Source organism: Magnolia sinica, chromosome 3, assembly GCF_029962835.1.
Source record: "Magnolia sinica isolate HGM2019 chromosome 3, MsV1, whole genome shotgun sequence".
NCBI lineage: Eukaryota > Viridiplantae > Streptophyta > Magnoliopsida > Magnoliales > Magnoliaceae > Magnolia > Magnolia sinica.
Window position 1 is genome coordinate 23,460,068 of NC_080575.1, and position 25,078 is coordinate 23,485,145.

A 25,078-nucleotide genomic window follows, 5' to 3' on the forward strand; every position below is an offset into this window, starting at 1 on the left:
TTCCTATTTTCTAATTCTAGATTCTGATTCTTCTTTCAAGTAACTTTCTATTTTCTAGTTTTAGAAATTTTTTCCCTTTTTAGAAACTAACTTTGTTTTTTTTATTTCTAAGATTACAAAGTTTTTTTTTTTTTTTTTTTTTTAGAAATTAACCGTTGCTTAGGATTTTTTTTCTAGCATTATTTTAAGAATTTAATTTATTTTTATTTTCTTTTTGTTTACAGGAATTGAGGAAGGAAGCTGCTAATAACATTGTCTTCAAAAGGAGGAGCTCCCTATTCTTCATACATCAATCATCTCCTTTCCGGGTTCTTTCTTCCCATTCTTATTTACATAGTTTTAACTTGTTTTAGAATCTCTTAGTTTCTAGGTCTAGTTTTATTTCTCTTAGGTTGCTTCTTAGTTTAGTTTTTCTTACATTGCAATAACATAGTTTATGCTAGGCCGTAGATCTCTAAACATAGAACTAGCACCGTTTGATCCTGAGATTGAAAGAAAAATTCGTGAAAGATTGAGAAATATTCCTGTTGAAATGGCGAATGAGACTGAAGTTAAAGCTCTCAAAGATTATTCAGCTCCTGTCCAATTTAATGCGCCTTCATGCATAGTGTTGTCAACCACTACGGCAGCACACTTTGAACTTAAACCTGGAGTCATACAATTGTTGCCATCCTTTTATGGATTGGACAAGGAGGACCCATATCATCATGTGAAAGAATTCTTAAACATTTGCTCCACCTTTAAGTTCCAAAACTTCTCAGACGATTCGATCCGCCTACGCTTGTTTCCTTTTTCTTTGAAGGATAAAGCGAAAGCATGGTTGAATTCTCTAGAAGTTGGATCTATCACTACATGGGACCAACTGTCTAAGAAGTTCTTAAACAAGTTCTTCCCCGTTCACAAAACCAATGCCCTCCGTAGAGAAATTACTAACTTCACACAAAAAGAGGGCGAGCACTTTCATGAATGTTGGGAAAGATGGAAGGACTTGCTTCTTAAATGTCCTCACCATGGTTTTGAGAAGTGGCAACAAGTTCAATACTTCTATGACGGTCTGACACCACAGAACCGTCGCATGGTTGATGCCTCCAGTGGAGGGTCATTCATGACCAAAAGTGATGTCGAAGCGTGGAACTTCTTTGAAACCTTGTGCGAAAATTCCCAGCAATGGGATTATTCAAATAGAGGTGACAGAAGTCCCCAACCACAAAAGAGAGGTGGTATATATGAGATAGGAGTCATGCCAGAGCTAAGCGCCAAGCTTGATAACCTGACAAAGAAAGTTGATGCTCTGGTATTAAATAATGGACCACCACAAACAGCTCAAGTCGAGGCATATGCCACATGTTCTAGTCCTGCCCATCCTATGCAGTCTTGTCCATCTGGTGCAGCATTCCCAGAACTTCTCTCTGAACAAGTTCATGCTATGAACACTTTTCAAAAATCTGGGAATGATCCTTACTCGAACACATACAACCCAGGGTGGGCTAGACATCCAAATTTCTCTTGGGCAAAAGGACCACAACAAGGAGGACCATCTGGAAATCCTCCCATGCAACCGCACCTCCAAGTTGGCAGTCAACAACCTCAACAGTTTCCACAATATCAACAACGGCCTACACAATCAAGGAAACCATCTCTTGAGGATACACTCCATCTTTTCATGCGAGTTCTCTCCAATTCCAAAAGACACCCAACAAACCTTCCTGACCAGGAAAGCTTACATGCAAATGCACAATCCATTGCCAAGCGGGAAGTACAAATGGGTCAACTAGTGCCACATTGAGTGAGAGAGAGAAGGGCAAGCTCCTAGCCAACCCGAGGCTAATCCAAAGGGACAAGATGAGATTGGCTCTAATTCCAACCAAGGGCAATATCATGAACAGCCAAATCGATCACTACCCTTAGGTCAGGCCAGATTGATAATAGAATAGAGATGCCTGGGGATGAATCAAATTCTAAAAGCGAAGATCAAGATGAAGCAGAGCCATACCAATGCATCCAAAGTCCAAAAGCTCTCGACTCTCCAAGAGCCACTAATGTGCCACCTTATGTGCCCAAAGCACCCTTTCCTCAACGTCGGGCACCAATAAAGAAAAGAAATAACTTTGATGAAATCTTGGATGTGTTTCAAAAGTGCAAGTCAACATCCCGTTGCTTGACGCTATCAAGCAAGTCCCTGCTTACGCTAAGTTTCTTAAAGATTTATGCACTCAAAAGCGTAAGCAAAATGTTCATAAGAAAGTCTTCCTTGCAGAGCGCTCAGCTCCATGATTCAACATAACACCCCTCCTAAATTTAGGGATCCAGGAGCTCCCACCATTTCTTGCGGCATAGGAGATCATAAGATCGGGAAGGCATTACTTGATTTAGGGCGAGTGTCAATTTGTTACCATATTCGGTCTATGAGCAGCTAGGACTTGGTGAGTTGAAACCGACTAAGGTAACATTACAACTAGCCGATAGATCTGTCAAGTGCCCCGGGGTATTATTGAAGATGTGTTAATCCAGGTTGATAAATTTTATTTTCCAGTGGATTTCATAGTTATAGATACTCGGCCTGTCCAGAATCTTCATAGTCGATTCCAGTCATTTTGGGTCGTCCATTTTTGGCCACATCTAATGCTATTATCAATTGCAGGAATGGAGTTATGAAATTGTCCTTTGGTAACATGAATATTAAACTCAATGTTTTTAATGCAGGACAACAACCCTCAGATTTGGATGACATATTTGAAGTGGACATGATCGAGAGCCTTGTGCAGGACTCCTTCCGTACATCTTTTGAAGATCCTCTTGAAACCTGCTTAGCACAATCGGGCATGGATTTTGACATTGATAGTCCCATCCATGAAGTCAATGCATTGCTCGACTCTACTCCTATATTGGAGACTGAAAAATGGAGAGCGAAAGTGGAACCTCTCCATCCCTCTGAGACTCTTCTTGACAGCATAGCTTCCGACTCTGAGAAGACAAAGGCGAGCAGGCTGCTTAATGTTCTTAGAGCATATAAGGCAGCAATTGAACGGAAGATAGTGAAAATACAGGGAGTATGCCCCACGATATGTATGGATCATGCTGTGAAAATGTCGCATAACATGCAAAGGAAGCGTGATCCTAACATAGAAGAAGTCGTTCGAGCAGAAGTCCTTAAATTATTTGACGACAGTGTCAGTTGCCTTATTTCAGATAGCACAGTTCATGGGAACTCACATCACTTGTCTGGGATCGGTTAATGAAAGTGTTGAGGTAATTTCTTTGGCGGACCCCGGTTATAAAGATTATTTCATTCATGGTCCGTTCTTGTCTGGCTGAAGACGTTAAACTTAGCGCTCATGGGAGGCAACCCAGCCTTTTGCTTTATTGTATTGCTTTTTATTGCATTCATTTTCCTTTTTTTTAGTTAGTTACTTCAATGTTTGTGGGTAACATTACTGCAAACCCTCACGAGACTACAACTCGTCCACTAGGGGTAACCTAGGGGTTTAAAGGCTTGTTGCATGCGCTAAATGCAATCGAGAGCACCTGCGAAAGTGGTATAGGTAGGATCTTCTTTTCTTTTTCTTTTTGTTATTTTTGCTTCTGTTAATTTCTCTCTTGCCCTAACTTGCTCTTACATTGATAATTTTGGGAAGCCTCTTGATTCTCCGTCCAGGTACTATCTTTCCCTCATTTCTCTTTTATTATTCGTTGTCTCATGTGCATTACTTGTTTATTTCTAATACATTGAGGACAATGTAGATTTTCGGTTGGGGGTGGGAGATTAGGGTACCTAATCAGTATTTTCTTAGTCCTGAGGAAAATTTGTGAAAATTTTAAAATTTTTCTGAATTTCTATTGAATTTAAAGTGACTTTGAAGGATAGTTGTGATTTTAACATTATAAGATACCTGATGTTGGTAACTAATGACTCTTGGATTCGGCCATCTGCTTGATTTCATAGTCAATTTTGAATTGTTAATCCATGATTAGACGTTGTGAACATTGATTAAGTCATGATTTTACATATCACATCTCGCTTGCACATTAAGTTTTGGTTCGATAACTGAATGATTAACTTGGTAAAAAGAAGAATTAAAAGGCTAAGTCACATAATCTTCACCATAGGTTTGCTCCCTATAGGTATAGATTTGATTCTCCATAGTTGACTTATAAAAAATGAGGCGACGAGTTTTCGCCATAGGTTTGCTCCCTATAGGTAAGAATTTGATTCCCCTCATTTACGTTATTGCTCATAAAGAAAATCAAAGGTTGGTAAAATTAAAAATAAATCTGTGAGATAAGTGTTGGTTTCAAGCTTGGTTGTCACGAATTACCAATGATATCATGAGGTTGACAATTGGATCTCTTAATGTTTGTAAGTCGAGATTACACTTTACATTCATGGAGCTCGATGTTCAGAAATGTTCTAATTAATGGATTAATATGTTGAACTTGATTATGAAGTTTACTGTGAGCTTGATTTCAGGAGAAAATTCTACTTACCATTCATGAATCTTAGAATTTTCACATCTCAGCTGTCTGTTCACAAGTTACTTGAGTTACAGGAATCATCTTTTATTTCTAAAATTATTTTTCGCATACTTTGCTCGGGACTAGCAAAATGCTGGTTGGGGGTTGTGATCAGGGTCAAATATTGCATATCAGACCCCAGTAATTACCAGATTTTACGTATATGATAATGCTTAATGAAGTATTTTAATTGTATTTTTGTTACAGGATGAAGTCAGGAGCGTTAATTGAAAATTGATGTTAAAGGCATGGATTTCATGATCCAAAGTCTCCAGAGCACGGGATGGACTCCAGAAAAGTTATTTCTTTTCTTTATTGGTGCCTGAGATCTGAGGAAAGCAAGCCAAAGGGGCCCGAAAAGGGTCCAGAATGCAAGATCACATGGTTCCCGCTATCTAATCAGTTCGAAACTTCATACATGGGATGAGGGCCGTAAATTAACCGTACATATTAAATTTCAGCCATAGAAGATCTCGGGAAGTGGTCCAACGGACAGATCAACCTATTAATCTCTAAATTGGGGCCCACCTGATATTTGGAACTGCCTCAACCTTAGTATTGACGGTTTAAATAAGGTGAGAAACAGGATGGATGGATTGGATTTCTCGAAAGCATCACAGTGGACCCCACCTTGGGTGACATGTGCACGGTGCACATGTGCACTGCCTGTGCACCGAACGAGCATAAGTCGGTCAGCAGCGCTGACCCGACTTCATCTTTTCAAAAACGGAAAGTCCGTTTCCAGCGCCGCAACGGGCGGAAAGACCATTTTTTACGGACCGCTGTGGGCCCCACCGGTAGCACGTACGGTTGATCCAAGCCGTCCATCGTGTAAAGGGCTTTGACAACTACAAAACCATGTTTTCATCTTGTGCCCATGCGTGCACACGTGTGAGCTACAGAGGTCACAAAAGGGCTACCCGGCGACGTTCAAAACTGATCTTTTTGTATTTTCTTCTCTGGGCCGTGTCAATGGACGTTCAAAACCATCCATCTTTGAACGAAATCTCGTCCTCTATCCAATGGACGGGGTGGATTTCCCCGAAAATGCTTATGTGGGGCCCACCGAGCATCATAGCGCCGGACGTGCGAAGGCTTACGCACGTCCGCGAAGAGCTGACTTCCGGGCGGTTGTGGCCCACCATCTTCGATCAGATGGAAGATCTGATCCGTCCATCGTGTAGAGGGCGTCGAGAGCTTCAAAACCATGTTGATATTCCTCGCCCATGCGTACACACGTGTGCGGTGCAGAGGCCAAAAGTAGACTGCCCCGGGACGTTCAAAACTGATCTTTTTGTATTTTCTTCTCTGGGCCGCACTAATGGACCTTCAAAACCACCTATTCTTGACTGAAATTTCGTCCTGAATCCAATGGACGGGGTAGATTTTCCAGAAAATGCCTCTGTGGGGCCCACCGATCACGGCTGCGAAAATTTGCACTTCGAGTCCTTCTACGACTCTGCCACCGACCCCAGCCATCCAGCAACTATAGAAGGGGAGTTTTGGACGTGAGAAAGTCATTCAGAACCAGGGGATTCCAGATCTGGAGCAAGGAAGAGAAGAAAGAGAAGAAAGAGAAGAAAGAAGAGAGAGATCGATTGGTTTGGTGTTTAATTTTTATGAATTTTATTTAATATTTTTCATGAATTTTATGGGTCACTAATCTCTCAGCTAGGGCTGAGATGAAGCCCCTAATTTGATTAGCTCTTGTATTGGTTGATTTACTTTGAATTTCAATTAATTTGTTTCTTTCTTTAAGTGGGCTTTATGGGTTTAAATTCTATACTTCTCCATCTATGAACTTGATTAAAGTATATATATGGATGTTGTTTGGATGCTTATTATAAGTACTTGTGTCTGATCAAGAACAAGTTTCCTATAGAGGAAGAAACAGGGTGCTTTAATGAATGTACATTCCATGTACCCGACCAAGGATATGGGATATGTCATTCATGGCATTGCTTAAAGGAATTAGACAGTTTGTATGCCCGATTAAGGACACAGATTGTGCTTTCTCTATTTAAGTGGTATCAATCTAGATCAAGGTGAATCAACAGACAAAACAAGGGTTAGGATAATTAGGGGTGGATTCGAAAGTCCTAGTGCCCTCTCTCTGATTGAATTTTCTTCCCTGTTCTTAATTAATTGTTTTTTCATAAAATTGTGCTTAGTAATTCATTCCATTATTTGTTGGATTAGTTAAGGAGAATCATAGATTTGAATTGTGACGACCAGTCCTCGTGGGAACGATCTCGTAATACGTACCGTATCTACATCTGATTCGTATACTTGCGAGTTTAAAAATCATTTAAATCATGTTGGTTTAAATAAAACATCATACATGCGACCCGTAGTTGAGGCCCATTGTGACACGTAATAGGCCCGTGATGCATGGCCCATGGGTAAGGCCCTCTATGGTGTATTCATGGCCCATGGGTAAGGCCCATTGTGATGTATTCATGGCCTATGGGAAATCCCCATTGTGATATGTATTAGGCCCATGAGCAGGGTCCACCTGCTGTGTATATGTGGCCCTTGAGTAGGGCTCATTGTTTTGTATATTAGGCCTTTGTGTGAGGCCGTGGACTCATTATATGTTTGGCTCTATGTGGCCATTCCTTGGGGGCAATGTTGGTTAAATGTCCACATTGTCAAGGCCGATTGTTGATGCCGGTTATTGATACCGATTATGAGTATGTGACAGCATAACATCATAATACATGGCTATACACATCATCTGCATGTTTGTTATGAGATGTGATTGACCATTGCATGTGCCGTAGGGCAGGTTGTTCATGGGGCTCCCTGATAGGCGGAGTTGCCTCACATGAGAGCACGACATGCACAGGATTGATGCATGACTGGATTGTATGACTCACGCATCTTGCATTGTGTGTTGTGATTATTATACGCCCTAGCGATATCAGGGTCGTAGCCTTCACAGGTATTTCATGGATGGCCAAATGGGACACTGGAAATCTGTTCTACATGGGGTGCTATAGATATCCTTGGGTGAAAGTCCCTAAACTCTCTTGGTTCCAGAGGTTGCTCCAACGTCTAGACCGAGTGGATGCATGAGCGCATGAGGGCCGTATACCATTAGGCCGCGTCTCCTACTGTGTTGTGGTCGGTTGGAAGGGAGTTCGACCTTACCTGCTTGAGAGGAGGGGGTAATGCTAGGCTGAGTCTGACCAGCTCGAGGAATGGGTCCGCTATTGACGACCCGAGCTCGATATTGGCAAGCGGATAGTGAGGTCTCTTCCACTCACCTTGTTGCGCGAGATGGGGCCGCAATCTGGTTTGGAGTGTAATAGACCCCGGTGATTTCCCAAAGAGGAACCGAACTGATATATAGAGTTATTGGGCAGGGATTGCATATTCATTTATTCATTCATTCACTATCCACTCGGGCTGGTGGTGTGCAACTAACTGTTGTGTACCTTCGCATGGCCAGGATTTCGGTTAGGCGCGCGACTAACCTGAGATCAGGATTCTACCACATTGGGTCTGACTATCTAAATTTAGGTATGAGACTGGTTTGGATAGAAGTCCTTTGTGATAGACCCCGTAGCCTACGATACTACGTACTATCATCCCGACTTCACACTCCAGCATGGTCATTCCATTCGTACCGTATATTGCATTACCTCCGTGGCATATGACATTTTGGATTACCGTGTTTCTGCATTTATATGGTCTAGTTACAGCTGATGCTATTCGTAAACTCATCAGGAATTGCTTATTGCATCGCATCCTCGGCATCTGATATTTGGCTCTTTATGACTCCTCATTTGCATAACTGTTTTATAATGCGTATTCTGATATTAATTGACTCATGGGCTTGTCCGTATTTTCGCTTACTCTATTATCGTATGATTTTATGATCTTGTTAATATTCTGTTTACTATGATAATTCATGCTCTTGTCAATATTTCTGCTTATTCCGACTACAATTTATGGATTACCAGTACTTCCGATATCGTATGATTATGGCATTATATTGAATACTTGGCACTTACCTTGTGAACACACTTACACCACCCTCTAAGCTTTCTATAAGCTTATGCACGATAGATACGTGCAGGTGATGTTAGGTTGCAACAGTGTTGAGCTTGGAGCGTGCAGCGGTCTTCTGGTGCTTGATTTTCGATTTATGTATTTCCCTTTCAGCATTGTACTCAAATGATTATATTAGTGGATATGTGATGATGATGTTGCCTTTGTGAATTGGGTAATCTTGTGGTTATACTTATTACGAGTTAAATGTATAAAAAAAAAACCCTCCTTGTAGGACCCTAGGATCGGAATCTGGCGTATGGACGCTAGGAGCCGAGAATGGGGTACTACGGAGGCTGTCAGCACCGGATTCGGCAATCGAGATTCCTGTGAATCCGATTTCTGGGTTTAGGACGTGACAAGGCCAATTGTTGAGGCCGATTTCGATTGTTGAGGCCAATTGTATAGGCCAATTCCGATTGTTAAGGCTGATTATCGCGGCCGATTCTGATTATTAAGGCCGATTGTTGAGGCCGGATATCATGGCCGATTGTCAAGGCCCAATGTGATGTATATGCGGCCCGTATTTGAGGCCCATTGTGATGAGGATTCGATCGGTGTTTAAGGCCCAATGTGATGCATATGTGGCTCGTATTTGAGGCCTATTGTGATGTGTATTCAACCCGTGTTTAAGGCCCAATGTGATGTATATGAGGCCTATGTGATGAGGCCCATTGTAGTGCATTTGAGGGCCAGACGATGGAGCCCGTTGTGATGTATATTAGGCCCATGAGAGAGGCCCATCGTGATGTGTATTAAGCTCTTAACTAAGGCTCATGGTGTTGTATATTAGGCCCTTGTGTGAGGCTATGGGTCCACTATATGTTAGGCTCTATGTGGGCCATTCCATAGGAGCAATGTTGGTTAAATGTCCACATTGTCGAGGTTGATTGTCGATGCCGGTTATTGATACCGATTGTGAGTATGTAACAGAATAGCATCATGATACATGCCCATACGCATCATCTACATGTTTGTTATGAGATATGATTGACCATTGCACATGTCATAGTGCCGGTGGTTTATAAGACTCTTTGATAGGCAGAGATCATCTCATATGAGCGCACGGTATGCGCGGGATTGATGCATGACTGGATTATATGATACACGCATCTTACATTGTGTGTTGTGATTACTTTATGCCCTAGCGACATCAGGGTCGTAGCCTCTACAATCATGCCATGGATGGCCAGATGGGACATCAAAAATCTGTTACTAGCATCGGGCCGCCATAAATGGCCCTGGGTGAACATCTCTAAACCCTCTTGGTACCAGAGGACGCCCTAACGTCGAAACCGAGTGGATACATGAGCGCCCGAGTGCCGAATACCAGAAGGCCATGTCTCCCACTATGTCGTGGTCGGTTAGGAGGGGGTGTGGCCTTACCCGCCCGAGGGTAGGGGGCATAGTTAGGCTGAGTTTGACCAGCTCGTGAATGGGTCCACTATCGACGTGCTGGGTAGATATTAGCTAACTACTAGCCAGGCGGATAGTGAGGTCTCTTCCACTTGCATGGTCGTGGGTCAGTGGGGGGCGATTGCATGTAGAGTGTACTAAACCCCGGGTGATGATCCTAAAGATGTATAGTACTGATTTGTGGAGTAGGAGTTGCATACTCATTCATTCATTCATTCGCTATCTACTTGGGCTAGTGGTGCGCAATTATTTGTTAGTGTACCTTCACAATGGCCAGGATTTCGGTTGGGGCGCGCGACTAACCCGAGATCAGGAGTTTACCACATTGAGTCTGACATCCAAATTAGGTATGGGATTGGATTGGATAGAAGTCCTTTATGATGGACCCCATAGTCTACGATACTACATACTATCATCCCGACATCACACTCCATGGTCATTCCATTCGCACCGCATATCGCATTACATCCATGGCATATGACATTTTAGATTACTATGTTTCTGCATTTATATGGTCTAGGTACGGCTGAGGCTATTTGTGACACTCAGTAGAAATTGTATATCCCATTGCATCCTTAGCATCTGATATTTGGCTCTTTATGACTCCTCATTTGCATAGTTGATCTATATTGCGTATTCTAATATTGATTGACTCATGGACTTGTCAGTATTTCCGCATACTCTGATATCATATGATTCATGATCTTACAAGTATTTTCGATATTGTATGATTATGGCATTGTATTGAATACTTGACACTTACCTTGTGCACACACTTACACCACCATCTAAGCTTTCTATAAGCTTATGCACGATAGATGCGTGTAGGTAATGTTAGGTTGCAGCAGCGTGGAGCTTGGAGCATATAGCTGACTTCTGGAGCTTTGATTTTGACATATGTATTTTCCTTTCAGCATTGTATTCAAATGTTTATATTAGTGGATATGTGATGATGATGTTGTTTTTGTGATTTGGGTAAACTTGTGGTTATGCTTCTTACGAGATAAATGTACGTTGGAAAATCCTCCTTATAGGATCCCAGGATCGGAACTTGGCATATGGGCGCTGAGAGTCGAGAATGGGGTACTATGGAGGCTATCAGCACTGGATTCAGCGATCGGGATTCCTATGAGTTCGATTTTCGAGTTTGGGATGTGACACAAGGTTTCTTCAATCAAATTCCAAATCAAGGGAAACCTCAAGAGGATCCAGTTCTAAAACACATTCAAGACCAAGAGCTATTCAACCAAGATTTCAGATCAGCAATAAGATCACTTACATCATTCATTCAAAGGATAGAGTCACACATAATGATTGGGGGAAAGGGGATGCTTCCTGCTCAACCTCTCCCCAATCCCAAATCGCAATATGAGATAAGTGATCCAAGCTCTTCAGATCAGATGGAGCAGCTTAAATCTATCACCACTCTTAGGAGTGGGAAGACCATTGACAAAACTATTCCGGTTAGGTCTAAAAATCCTAAGGACCTAGAAGAGGATAACAATGATAGACCTAGCATTGCTCCACAAGAATTAGGACTGAAACTTCAAGACAAGCCAGTTGCTCCATTTTCCCAACGGTTGGTTGCACCAAAACCTCTCTCAAACTCTTAGGATATTCTAGAGGTATTGAAATAAGTGAAGGTCAATATTCATTTACTTGATGCTGTAAAACAAATACCTTCATATGCTAAATTTCTGAAAGACTTATGTATGACCAAAATACGACAAAATATTTAAAAGAAAATCTTCTTGACTGAGAAAGTGAGTACCATCTCAAAACAAGATGTGCCGCAGAAATTCAAAGATCCCGGTATTTTAACCATATCATATGTAATTGAGAATTATCAAATTGCGCGTGCACTTCTTTACTTAGGAGCGAGCGTAAATCTGATTCCTTACTCGGTGTACAAACAGTTAGGTTTGGGTGAATTAAAACCCACCCCAACCATATTACAACTTGTGGGTCGCTCAGTTCATGTACCAAGAGGGATAATCGAGGATGTGTTGGTCCAAGTTAACAGATTCTACTATCCAATAGATTTTATCGTCCTAGATATAGAACCCATCAGTAACATGAGCACTCAGATTCTTGTCATTCTTGGTCGCCCATTCCTTGCTACTTCAAGCGCAATCATCAATTGCAGGAATGGAGTCATGAGTGTGTCTTTCAGAAATATGACATTAGAGTTAAATATCTTTTTCAATACTGGTAGATGGTTGGAGGATGATGACGATTTCCACGACATTGACATGATTGACTCTTTCGTGGAAGATAGAACGCCTCTGACCTTATCCTCTAACCTTCTAGAGATGTGCCTGGCCCACTCCCATGATTTTAATGATGACATGATTAGAGAGATGGGTGTCATGTTTGATACTGCGTCGGTACTTGAAGTTAACCGGTGGAGGCCACAATTTGAAGAGTTGCCCCAAACCGATGCAATACCTCTACCATCTAACTTCAAAGCACCGAATCTTGACCTAAAATCTTTGCCCTTTGATTTGAAATATGATTATTTAGGTTAAGATGCGACATACTAAGTAGTGATTTCTTCCCACCTTAAGCAGCAACAAGAGAGTATGCTCATTTCTACTCTCGGGAAAGATAAATGAATTATTGGGCATATTATCATAGATCTCGATAGGATGAATGAACTCCTTTCAACTGAATGTTTCGACTCTTTGGATGATTATTTGGCACACTTTGCATATTCAAAAAATCCCATGATATAAGAAATAATGGATGCCTTGCAAGACAATACCTCGGTAGTTGTTATGGATCGAGAAAACCTTTATTCTTAAGTACCTCCTCCCCTAGATCCTGAATATTTACCATTAAAGGAAGACCTGAGAATTGAACCGAAGATTGAAACTTCAGCGTGTGTTGAGACTACACCACCTACTACGAATTTTTCTGAATTTCATCTACTTGTAGTCTCTGATTCATCATGGTGTACTAACTTCAAAATTTTTTCTGCCACAGGTGAATCGTATATACTTTGGACACTTCAGAAGATTAAAAGGAAACCTTATGCTGAGGTCCATCAATTTCTCTGGACATTCATACTCCAGGATATCCAAGCCTAGTTTAAAAAGGGCTTCTAGATGATCTTGTTGAGAAACATTTTAAGAAATTTACCAAGATACTGGCCGAAGGAAGAACTTGGATACATGACTGAGTAGATTTCCCGTGCTTTTACGGTTGAGGATTAGAATTTGCTGCTTTCATAAGACTATGGTAGTTTTCTTTATGCCATTCTAGGATAGCCGATTTTATGCCATTAGGTTAGTTTGCTTTCGTTGATTTCACTCTTGTGCTGACCGGCTTTCATGATGAGATCTCTTTGGAAGAAGCCGTTTAATCTCCTCGTCAAGTACTATCTTCCCATCACTTCTCTTTCAATTTCATTGTCTCATGTGCATTGCATGCTTATATCTTTTACATCGATGACAATGTATTTTAGGTTGGGGGTGGGAGGTTGGGTTACCTAATCAGTATTTTTTTCGGTCTTGAGCAAAAATTGTGAAATTTTTTTCTGAACATTATTGTGAATTCGAAGTGCTTTTAAGGGATAGTCGTGATTTGAGAAGTATACAATACGGAGTGTTGGGGATTTATGTCTCTTGGATTTAGTTATCTGATAGATTTCACAGTTGAGTTCGAATTATCAATCCATGATTAGAAGTTGTAAACATTGATTAAATCATGATTTCACATGTCACATCTCGCTTACACATTGAGGTTTCTGTTCGATATTGAAGGATTAACTTGGTAATCACTAAGCATGAAAGGAATTAGTCTGAGAAATTTGCCCATCAAGCTCATAAAGAAGGATTGAAGAAAAAGAAAAAAATAATAATAAAAACAGTTGCCTTTGGAAAGGGTTGGGTGAATGGTCTTCACCATAGGTTTGCTCCCTATAGGTGAAGGTTCGATTCCCCAAGGATAACATTCGGAAAGGGTTGCGCGACTGGTCTTCACCATAGGTTTGCTTCCTATAGGTGAGGATTTAATTCCCTTCCTTGGCGTTACTTTTAATGGAAAAATTAAAAGTTGGAAGAATGAAAAGATGATCTATGAGGCAAGTTTTATAGAAGTGAATCTTAATGTTGATAAGCCGATATTACACTATACACCCATGGATCTTAATGTTTAGAAGTTTTCTAATTGGTGGATTAATACCTTGAACTTGATTATGAAGTTTATCGTGCGCTTGAGTCCAGGAGAAAGTAATACCCAACATTCATGAGTCATAGAATTTTCGTATCTGGATTATTTTGCGAAATTCACTCGAGTATATAGAAATTATCCAGTAGTTCTTAACTTATTTTTTGCATACTTTTCTTGGGACTAGCAAAATGTCGATTGGGGGTTGTGTTGTGGGTCAAATATTACATATTAGATCCCAGTTATTACCTGCTTTTACGAACATGATACTAATTAAACGGCCTATTTTAATTGTGTTTATGCTGCAGGTGAATTTAGGAGCCTGAACTGAAAAAGGGCACTAAAAGCATGGATTTAACGCTCTGAAGTCACCAAGGCAAGAGACGGACCCCAGGGGACCGAGATCAAAGAATTTACATTTTAGAGATCCGAGAAAATCACACCACTCACGTTAAACGGGCCTAAAAATCATCCAGAATGCAATATTACAAAGTTCCCACCATCCGTTCGGCTCGAAACTTTATGTATGGCCTGAGGACCATATATTAACCATACACGTCAAATTTCAGCCATTGGATCCTTGTGGAAGTAGCCCAACGAACAGATCAGCCCCTTAAATCCTGATTTGGGGCCGCTTGATATCTGGATATGCTTCAATTTTGGTCTCAATCCCTTAAAGTATATGACAAACAAGTTAGACGAAGCGGATCATTCGAATACATCACTGTGGGACCCACACACGCGACGCGTGTGCATAGTGGGTATAAGATCCGCCGCCCAATGAAACCATCTAAGTCGGTCAGCGTTATGTTGACCAACGAAATCTCAAAAAAAAAAAACTTAGACACAACAGTCTGAAACAGTTGCCTAGACAGTGGTATAAAAAGTTTGATTCTTTCATGGTAAATCAGAGGTTTACCATAAGTGAATATGTTCATTATGTCTATTACAAAACATTGAGTGATGAGAAACATTATCTTAATTTTGTACATTAATGACATGCTTATCGCCAGTCATAACATGTCTGAGATCAACATACTGAAGACTTGGTTATCAGAGACATTTGAGACGAAAGATCCAAGGGCTGCAAGGAGGGTTCTTGGCATTGATATACACAGAGACAGGAAGAAGAGTAAGCTTTGGTTATCTCAAGCAGAATACCTTGAGAAGATATTGATCAAGTATGAGATAAACAAGGCAAAGCCGGTGAGCGTTTCCCACGCGACTCATTTTAAGCTTTCTTCGGAACAATGTCCTAAAATAGAAGAAGAAAAGCGGGTTATGTCTCGTGTTATTCGAGCACGGTTGGTAACTTGATATATGTCATGGTTTGTACGAGACAAGATATTTCATTTGCGGTTGATGTTGTTAGTAGATACATGTCTAACCCCAACAAACAACTCTAGGTGGTAATGAAATGACTATTTCGATACATTCGAGGTACGCAAGACTATGTCATATCATTTGATAAATCAGAGAATAAGTTGGTAGGTTGCGTGGATTCAGATTACGCGGGTAGAGTGAACACTAGAAGGTCGGAGCAATTAGTTGGACTCAAAGCTTCAGTCTGTGGTGGTTCTTTCCACAACCGAAGTTAAGTATATGGTAGGGATAGAAGCATTCAAGGAAGGTGTTTGGTTGAAAGGGATGATAAATTAATTGGATCTTCAATAGGAGGCTGCGTTAGTCAACTGTGACAGTGAGAGTGCGATCAATTTGACTAAAAATTCTATTTATCATTCACGTACTAAACATATTGATGTGTATCACCATTTTATTAGATAGGTACTTGAGGAAAGAGACGTGACTTTAGAGAAAATTCACACTAGTTTGAATTTGGCTGACATGCTCACTAAGGTAATTCTCACGAAAAGTTTCAAGTTTTGTGCAACTTTTGTAAGCTTAGCGAAGGCGTAAAAGGAAGACAGAGTATGTACGAGAAGCAATGGTAAAACTATAATGCAAGACAAAATTAAAGATGAGAAAAATAAGTTATGAAAAATGACAATTGAAGACATGGTTTAGATTGTTATTGATGTCTTAAATCTGTAAATCAACAGGTTTATCGATGTCATCGATGCCATCAACAGATGCACGATGCCATCGGAAAAATCTAAAAATTTCATGTTTTATCGCTGGACAATTTTAGAACTTTCTCCATGCCATCGAAGGTGTTTTCTCTTGGTATTATCGGATGAAAATTACAAAAAGTGGAGTCTATATTTTCAATGAATTGTCACCTATTAGGCTGTATTACTAGACAATCTTATTATATCTTATTAAATTGAGAAAATTATAGGTCTAAACATTTTATTTTTTCTTGGAGTCACATACATAATACTTGATAACTCCATAAAAATTTAAGGTAATCAAAGTTATAGAAAAATCACAAAAAATCGGCCAAATGATCTTCAAGGTAGGTCCCCATTTTGTACCGTTCGGATTTTTAAATATAAGACAAGTTGGATTTTTAAATATAGGACACGTTGGCAGGAACAAACACGTGAATGTTCACACAAAGGGGGATGAGATCATTTCTCAGGGTCCAATGCTAATTCGCGGTTCGTGGTAGATGCGTGCAAGATCTGACCACTCATTAGGTAGGCCCATCTTTCACATCTACTGACACTCAAATCAATCTGATCCACTAAGCGGGTGAGCCCCAGGTGCCCACTGAATATAGATGGTCTACCCAGTTTGTCTCCCGTTTTCTTATTCACCTTTGCCCTACATGGTGAGTAGCAGATAAATGGGCCAGATGTAGCACAGTTGCGGGAGTTTCGTACGTGTGATGTGGCAAATTGCCACTTGTAGTTGCCATGTCATTTTCGCTATCCACACCGACTACACAAAGCAGGAGGCGGATCGCCTGCAGGCTGCAGCCCTAGGCTCTGTGGCATCCGTTTTTCCCTCTCATGTTAGCGCAACAGTCCAAACACGGGCTATATCCAACACTCAAGTGGACCACACTATAGGAAAGACTGATGATTGAACGCCTATCGTTGAAAACTTATCTGGGCCACAGAAGTTTGGATCTAGATGATATCTGTCTTCTCTCTTAATTCAGGTTGGAACTCATCTTGTGAACGAGTTGGATGACATATAAGGTTTCAACGACCGGCATCTTTATCCCCACTGTTTACTATGGTATGGTCCACTTGAGCTTTGGATCTACCTCATGTTTAGCGTCATATCTTAAAATGAGCTGTGAAAACAGATGGACGGAGTGGATATGACACATACATCACGGCGAACCCAACATAGCTTTGCTTCCAACCAATCCGCACCTTCCCCAGTGAAGGACAAAACCTGGCTCTGCTCATCTCATCCAATCGTCTTTACATTGTGGTATCTCCATCCATCAACATGCACATTACTATTGTACAAGCGGTGTACATGCACCCCAATCCTAACCGTTCAAAACCCATGATCTATCATAGATGGGTCATAACCTAAAATCTCACTAAAAATATCATCCTTCATAACTGACTAGTAGCCATCAAAACGACGGTTTCAATTAAAAAGACTAAAGAGTCAAACGCAACTAACAAACCTCTACGAATTATCATAGGTTGAGATCATCCCATCAATCTAATTTTGGGTTATGCACCATCTGACGGCTTGGATTAAGGCACATGTACATTGACTATGCACATGACTATGGATGGTCAGTATTCCACCATTCGTATAAAAAAACACTTCCACAGCAAGACTGTGGGCTGGTCACATCACCAATGCACGCCCGTGATCACATTCTATACTCAACAGTACTGCCGATGTACATTCACGGACTCAAAACTCATAGCCCATGGCTCACCTACAAGCCCATGGACCGTGTCCTATAAATGTAGGGTCATTCAGATGGATTGCCAAACAGAAGAGCAAGATATGGAGAGGGTTCCAAAGCTAGCTATAGTGGCCTTGGTTTTGGCAGCTGTTATTGGGGCCGAGGTTGTGGCCGTGAGCATTTGTCAGATGAGCATAGCTGATCTTCAAGAGTGCAAGAAAGCTCTAACGGGTACCCCACCACCTAATCCGTCCCCTAAATGCTGTGGGGCCCTTTCTAAGGCTGATTTGACTTGCCTTTGTAACTTAAAGGGCTCCCTGAGTGGCTATGGGATAGACCCCAAGCTTGCCATGGCACTCCCCGGCAAATGTGGCATCCCCCTACCTTCAAAATGCTAAGGTATGTTTGGGGATTCTTCTCTAGCTAAATGTGGTCTTTTGGTTTTGTTCTCTTTGGTTCAACATGGACGGTTGATGTTTCTTCTTTTTTAACTGTTTACTTGTCCACCAGCCCCAACATGTTTGGATTATTGAACCATGGGTCAACTTGAGTGGAATTGACATTAGAATTACGGTAGAGTGGGTTTCCTCACATGGGTGATTCGGATCATCCAAACATGCAGTCATGTGGGATCCCATCTACTTTTCATTTATTTTATTTTATTTTTAATTTTTTAGCAACACACCACCTAAAACTTTATTAATGACAGAAAAAACATATACATCCATTCCATTTTTCATTTATTTTATTTTTATGGAGAGAAAATTTAGGAAAATTTTTGTACACACAATGAGTGAGAGATGGTGCGCACATCTAATATGATCCGGGCATAATCTAACAATTATTTCAAAATAGAATTTTGAAAATTTTTAAGTTTAAATAATTTTAGATTCAAGTTAACCAGCTTTAAATTATAGTTGATACGAGCTTATTATTATTATTATTGTTGTTGTTGTTGCTACTGCTGCTGTTGCTGCCGCAGCTGGATTACTGGATGTTAGATATTCAATTAGATACCTCGACAAATACACGAGGAATGCACGTGTACACCGGTGAGTGAAGGGATTTTCATGCTACACGTGACATTATCCACCTCTTCGTGCAAAATCCTTTAGCATGTTATGTTAATACAAGAAAGAGATGCTCCGGCAAAAGGATACTGCTACAAAATCACCATGTTCATTACAAAGATCTACCTAATTTTTGGATTAGGCTGATTTTATTTATTTATTTTTATTTTTTTATCTTCCATTCATCCTCATGAATTACACCAGCTGGACAGATTTGATGAAAGATATAGGTGACCCCACACACAAACCTTAGGTGGGCGTTCCCACAGTGGAGTGGATTTTACGTATAGAGCATGGTGCCCTGTAGTGTTGGTGTTTTACAGACCGTGTATAGAACAAGCACTTCAAGTCCCTCTACCATTAAGATAACCTGACAAAACTCAGGTTCATCCGCACATCAGATCTGCTTTATGGAAATGGATTGGCTACTCCCCCTGCCACCAGCCCGGTGGCTGGTGGTCAGTGCTCTATGGGTGCCATCATGATGTATGTGTTTCATCCATGCGGTTCATTCATTTCTACGTATCATTTTACGAAATAATACCAAAAAAGAGAGGGATGTAAATCTCAGTTGGACCACACCACAGGAAAACAATAGTAATTAGATATCCACCATTAAAATCCTCCTAAGGCCCACTCTACTGTTTATTTGACATCCAATCTGTTGATTAGTTCATACAAGCCTAGATGAAGGGAAAAAACAAAGATCAGCTTGATCCAAAACTTTTATGGGCCCTGAAAAGTTTTTAATGGTTGACGTCCTTTAAACAATGTTTCCTGTAACACGGGCCACTTGAGATTGTTATATACCTCATTTTTGGTCACATACCTTAAAATGAACTATAAAAATGGATGGACGGCATGGATGAAACATATACGTCCTGGTGGGGCCCACAGAGCACGGACCACCTCCCATTGGCAGGTGGCAGGGGAGTAACCAATCAGTTTCCCTGCTTTATAACCCTGTCTATGGTCTACATTCGACGCGCATGTACTGCACCACTGATGAGTGGGCCAACCTGATTTTTTTTTTACAAGGATATCTTCCACGTGAAGCCCAGCTTTTTGCCTCTTGAGATGTACTGCAAAGGCCACTTGTAAATTCCGGAGGCGTATTGCATACGGACAGTGACAGTGTTCCGTGAGCCTCAGAATGATGGAATATTATCCACCCCGTTCATCTATTTTGGATCTTTATTTTACGGCGTCAATCCAAAAATGAGATAGATCCAAATATCAGCCGGACCACAACACAGGAAAACAGTAGAAATTGAACACCTACCGTTAAAAACTTTCTAGGGCTCACCTATAATGTTTATTTGCCTTCCTACCTGTTGATTGGATCACACATGGCTAGATGAAGGACAAAAACGAATATCACTTTGATCCAAAGCTTTTCGTGGCCCCCCCAAGAAGTTTTTACTAGTGGGCATTCAATCACACTGTTCCTGTGGTGTGGTCCACTTGAGATTTGGTTCCGTCTAATTTCCCTAAAATGAGCTGGAAAAATGAATGAACGGCGTGGATCAAACAAACAGGGACAACAGGGCACTGTCCAATAGCGAAATCACTACTGGCAGTACTGTCAGTACTGTCAGTGTGCAATCCGCATCCGTGAAGTCCATGCCGCAGTGGCTGCATGTGGAGCTTTGTTAGCCTCACATGCATCCTCTCTACCTGCACGTTGGAAAGCAACTGATAACCTGACAAGTTCCAAAACATTCCAGCAATGCATGATGTGGTCCCCTCCTACCAGATGACAATTTGCAAAAATTAGTGTGGTCCACTAATCAGGCAAACCAAACAAGCATTTTTAATGTTGACCGTTGGCAATTTGTTCCAAGCCGTCCTTCTTTTTGTATTGAAGTGGCCCACCTTATGGTATATATGGACAACCCTGACCATTGCTATAGTAATCTTGATGGTGTTTGCCAGCCAAACGTGGATGGGGATTCCCCAGCGCACCAAAATATATGACTTTAGATCTTTGTAAACATTGTCACCTGTATCTGCAAATATGTTGGTTTTGGTGTACTATATCAGTCATCACGAACCATATCGGCCATCTCGGGCCATATCGTTCATAAAAGAAATTGATCTGCATGATGCGGCACATCGGGGTTTTAGACTATACTTTAAATGAAGGAAATGCCAAGATAAGATATGTTATTCATTTTGTGCTTTTTCTCTTTTGCAGGGGAAGAAGGAAGTGAAGTTATTGTTAGTTTTTAAAACTTCCGAAGATGTAGTGTTTTTTACATTTGGTTCTTTGTTGGAGTTTATTGCAAGTTGATGTCGACATTGAGCCTTTGTTAGTCATGTTGTTATGATAATAAAGCAATAAAGGAGTCATTGTTATTTTGCATTTTCTGAAGCATGGGCGTATAATACTTCTGAGTTATAGTTGGTTGGGAAATGGCTTCTCAAAGCGATTCCCTTGAACCAAGGGCGACGAAAGATGGAGGATCGGTTGTCAGATCTTGCTGGATGCGTCTCACATTGCTGGAAGAGAGTTAGGGCTCTTTTACTGGCGTAAGAAGATGTATGTAGGAACACTCTTCTCCAAAATGAGATTCACACTATAAGTCATATGGTAGTGATGGAACTTGACATCCCTCTCGCAATACCTCTCTGCACTGTCTAGGTCTGTGCTTAAGATTTTGTATTTTTGGGTCATGGATTCCTACCCATTATATATGGATTCTGCCATAAATGTCTTCAATAACAGGAGGTGAACAATTTCGAAACTATCAGCCTAAAGGCTTCTTGGGAAGATCAAAGAAGAAAAAGAAATCATTAGAATTGACATCTACATATGTTGGGATGGTTGTGGTTGCATCTAGAGTCGGTGGCAATGGACCAGGTTAGGGTCAACTAAACGAGACCCTGAAAAGCTTATTAAACAGGCGAAGAATTCCAGTCCAAACCCAATCCATGAACCATTCCCCTATGGTTGACCACTTAAAATTCATCAAGCTTAAGCCTAGCCAGAATGGCCCATTTTATTGAAATTAGGCTAGGTAAATTGATTCAATGGGACCTGCTTTGACCAATCTGGGACCCACTTTGACCAATCTGAGTTTTAAGATTGGAATATGAGGTTTAAGGGCATGCACAGACCAACCCAACGAGTGGATGCATGTCACACCCCACAATTCGAATATACAGTGTGCACCCTCAAACCCGAGTTACAGTCCATGACTCGTATACTAAATGTATATAATTCCACTAATCATGCATTTGTTTCGAGGCATACTTCGATGTATTCTAAGTTCTTACTGTATTAACATTCATACATTCACATAACTATATGAATTTTCATCTCCAATCCCATCACAATCACAATCACATAAATTAAAATTTGAACTTTAACTATGTCCACCCATTTGAGACTTATTCAAATATAATGTCAAATACTATTCAACAAAATCATGATTTAAAATGTTTTAAATTAAATCTAAACATTAGTATTTATAAAGAATGGAAACTAATTCTCCTATCAGTTAATTACATAAACAAATCATCCATCCAATGCATCAAGTTCATCTTTTGCCAGATATGGCCATTAGTCCTATGTTTCATTCGCCAATCTAGCTAACCTCATTATTTGGTATTTGGTTTGGATTTTCTGTCTCGTTCACCTCCGTACAGTTGTCAATCTACAACATTAGCTGGATAAGCTAGTGCGTGAACTCATTATGCTTTATACACAACACAAGATAAGATAGTACAAAACAATAAACTATATGTGTACAAGCATGAGTATTAGGGGTGTACACCGAGTCGAACTGAGTCAAGCTGGCCTCAGCTCAACTCGGCTCGGCCACTAACTGACCCCAGCTCTAACTCGGCTCGGCTTGGTCTTCGAGCCTGATTGGCCAGCTCGGCCTTCAAGCCTGACTAGCTAGCTCGGCTCCGTTTGGTCAGCAGCTCGGGCCAGTTCAAGCCAAAATCGAGCCTCTGTGGCATTTCACAAACACATGTTGTACACTTTCAATTTTTCACTATATGTAAAATAGTAGCAGTTGTTTACAAGTATTTCATCAAACACCTTGTATGAAACATTGAAATCAAGAAAAAATGATATTTGTTTCAAATACATACCTTCCTTTCCACTAGCGGACACTTCATTGAGTCATTTCATCAAACACTTGGTGAGCAACATCAATATCAAAGTAATCGAGTCACCAAACTAGTTCGATTTGAGTGGAGTCAAGCTTGAGCAAGCTCGAACTTGGTTCGAAATTTTTTCGAGCTCAAAAAATCATCTTCGAACCGAGTTGAATCGAGCCTTTTCAAGTCGAGTCGAGCGAGCTAACCGAGTTAACTCGGTTTGTGTACACCCCAATGGGTATGCATGTAGAGATGTTATAGAAAACATGTCAAGTGGGATAATCATCCACTTACTTGGATTGGATATTTGTCAACCCACATTTGTACCTGACAAGGCTTCTACCGTAGGTAGGCATGGGTAAGGCTTGTATCTACTCCGCGAGTAGGCTTCCACTAATGTGGACATTTGGCAACAAATATACCGAAAAACCATTTAGGGAGATTTCCAAGGACCCAGGCCCAGGGTGTGCATAAAGTGATCTAAAGCATGCATCTAAGAATCAATGCAAGAACGTTATGGATACACGTAATGGATGTAACGACCTGATTTTTTTTAACGGTGGTAACTAAATCTCACCGTTCTTTTTTGTGTGGCCCACCTGAGTTTTAGATTAGCCTCATTTCTAGCCTCATGTCCTAAGTACACAGACATGCAAAGTTGATATGGACAGAGTGGATTTATCATAATGTGTGTGTGTGTATACACTACCGTAGTTACGTTCGAAGGCATGTCACCGCCCGAAGCTGCACCCCAATTTTCTCTCCCCATCTCCTTCTTCTTCATTTCATAAGAGGCGGCCTCAGACCCACCACTACTTCTCTACCCTCCATCGTAATGAGACCTCAACCGATTTAAACCATTCATTCTATGGGTCCGGTTAATCTAAATCAACATATAAAAAATTATGCAATGTTGGTCCAGAACCGAAGGAATCTAACTCCCTTTACTCATTTCGCGTCACCATAAAAACTTTAAAAGAACCGATTCTTCTCCTACCCCAGTACTTCTTTGTCCATTTAAATAAAAAAGAAATAAAGAAGAAGATGAGTTAAGAAAAAAATGAGAGAAGAGAGAACAAGATAGAGAAAGAGAGAGAGCTTCGATTGGGTTTGGGTCGTGTCTAAGTTGGTTTCATTCATCCAATGCAATTTAGGTAGGTGATCCTACTCATATTATTAGAAACAAGGCTAGGCTGGTTGTACAAGGGTACACTCAAATAGAAGGGATTGATTATGATGAGACCTTTGCCCCAGTAGCTCGTCTTGAATCAATCAGACTATTTATATCCATTGCATGCTTTAGAAAATTCAAAATATACCAAATGGATGTAAAGAGTGTGTTCTTAAACGGCGACTTGTATGAAGAAGTGTATGTTGAACAACCAACGGGTTTTGAAGACCCTAAGCATGCTAATCATGTATACCGTCTGAAAAAGGCACTCTACGGTTTGAAATAAGCTCCCAGGGTATGGTACGAAAAGTTGACTAAGTTTTTACTAAGTCATAACTTTATAATGAGAAGTGTTGATAAGACATTGTTTGTAAAGAAACATAATGATCACATACTAATGGTACAAATTTATATTGATGACATTATCTATAGATCTACCTTTGATAATATGACTGCTGAGTTTACAGATCTCATGAAGTCTAAATTTGAAATGAGCATGGTTGGAGAACTAAAGTATTTCTTAGGGTTGTAAGTTAAACAGCTCCTAGATGGTTTCTTTATCTCTCAAACCAAATATGCTCTGAACTTAGTTAAAAAGTATAGATTTGAGAGTGAAAAAAATTTTGATACTCCAATGAGTACTACTCTAAAACTCTCTAAAGATTCAACAGGTAAGAGTTTGAATCCTAAGTTGTATCGCAGTACGATAGGTAGTTTACTTTATTTAACTGCGAGCCGACCTAATATTGCATTTAGCGTAGGAATTTGTGCTAGATATCAATC

At 40.6% G+C, this 25,078-nt stretch overlaps 1 protein-coding gene and 1 non-coding gene across 2 annotated transcripts; one reads left to right on the forward strand and one right to left on the reverse strand.

Moving 5' to 3' along the window:
- Positions 1-910: 910 nt before the first annotated feature.
- On the reverse strand, positions 911-1,017 carry LOC131241604 (small nucleolar RNA R71). Its single transcript, XR_009169165.1, has one exon. It is a non-coding gene; the product is annotated as a small nucleolar RNA R71 (small nucleolar RNA).
- A 16,998-nt stretch (positions 1,018-18,015) lies between these two features.
- Positions 18,016-18,339, forward strand: LOC131238832 (putative lipid-transfer protein DIR1). The gene has a single exon (XM_058236427.1). It carries the CDS (start codon positions 18,016-18,018, stop codon positions 18,337-18,339), a length of 324 nt encoding a protein of 107 aa, XP_058092410.1.
- The last annotated feature ends 6,739 nt before the right edge of the window (positions 18,340-25,078 follow it).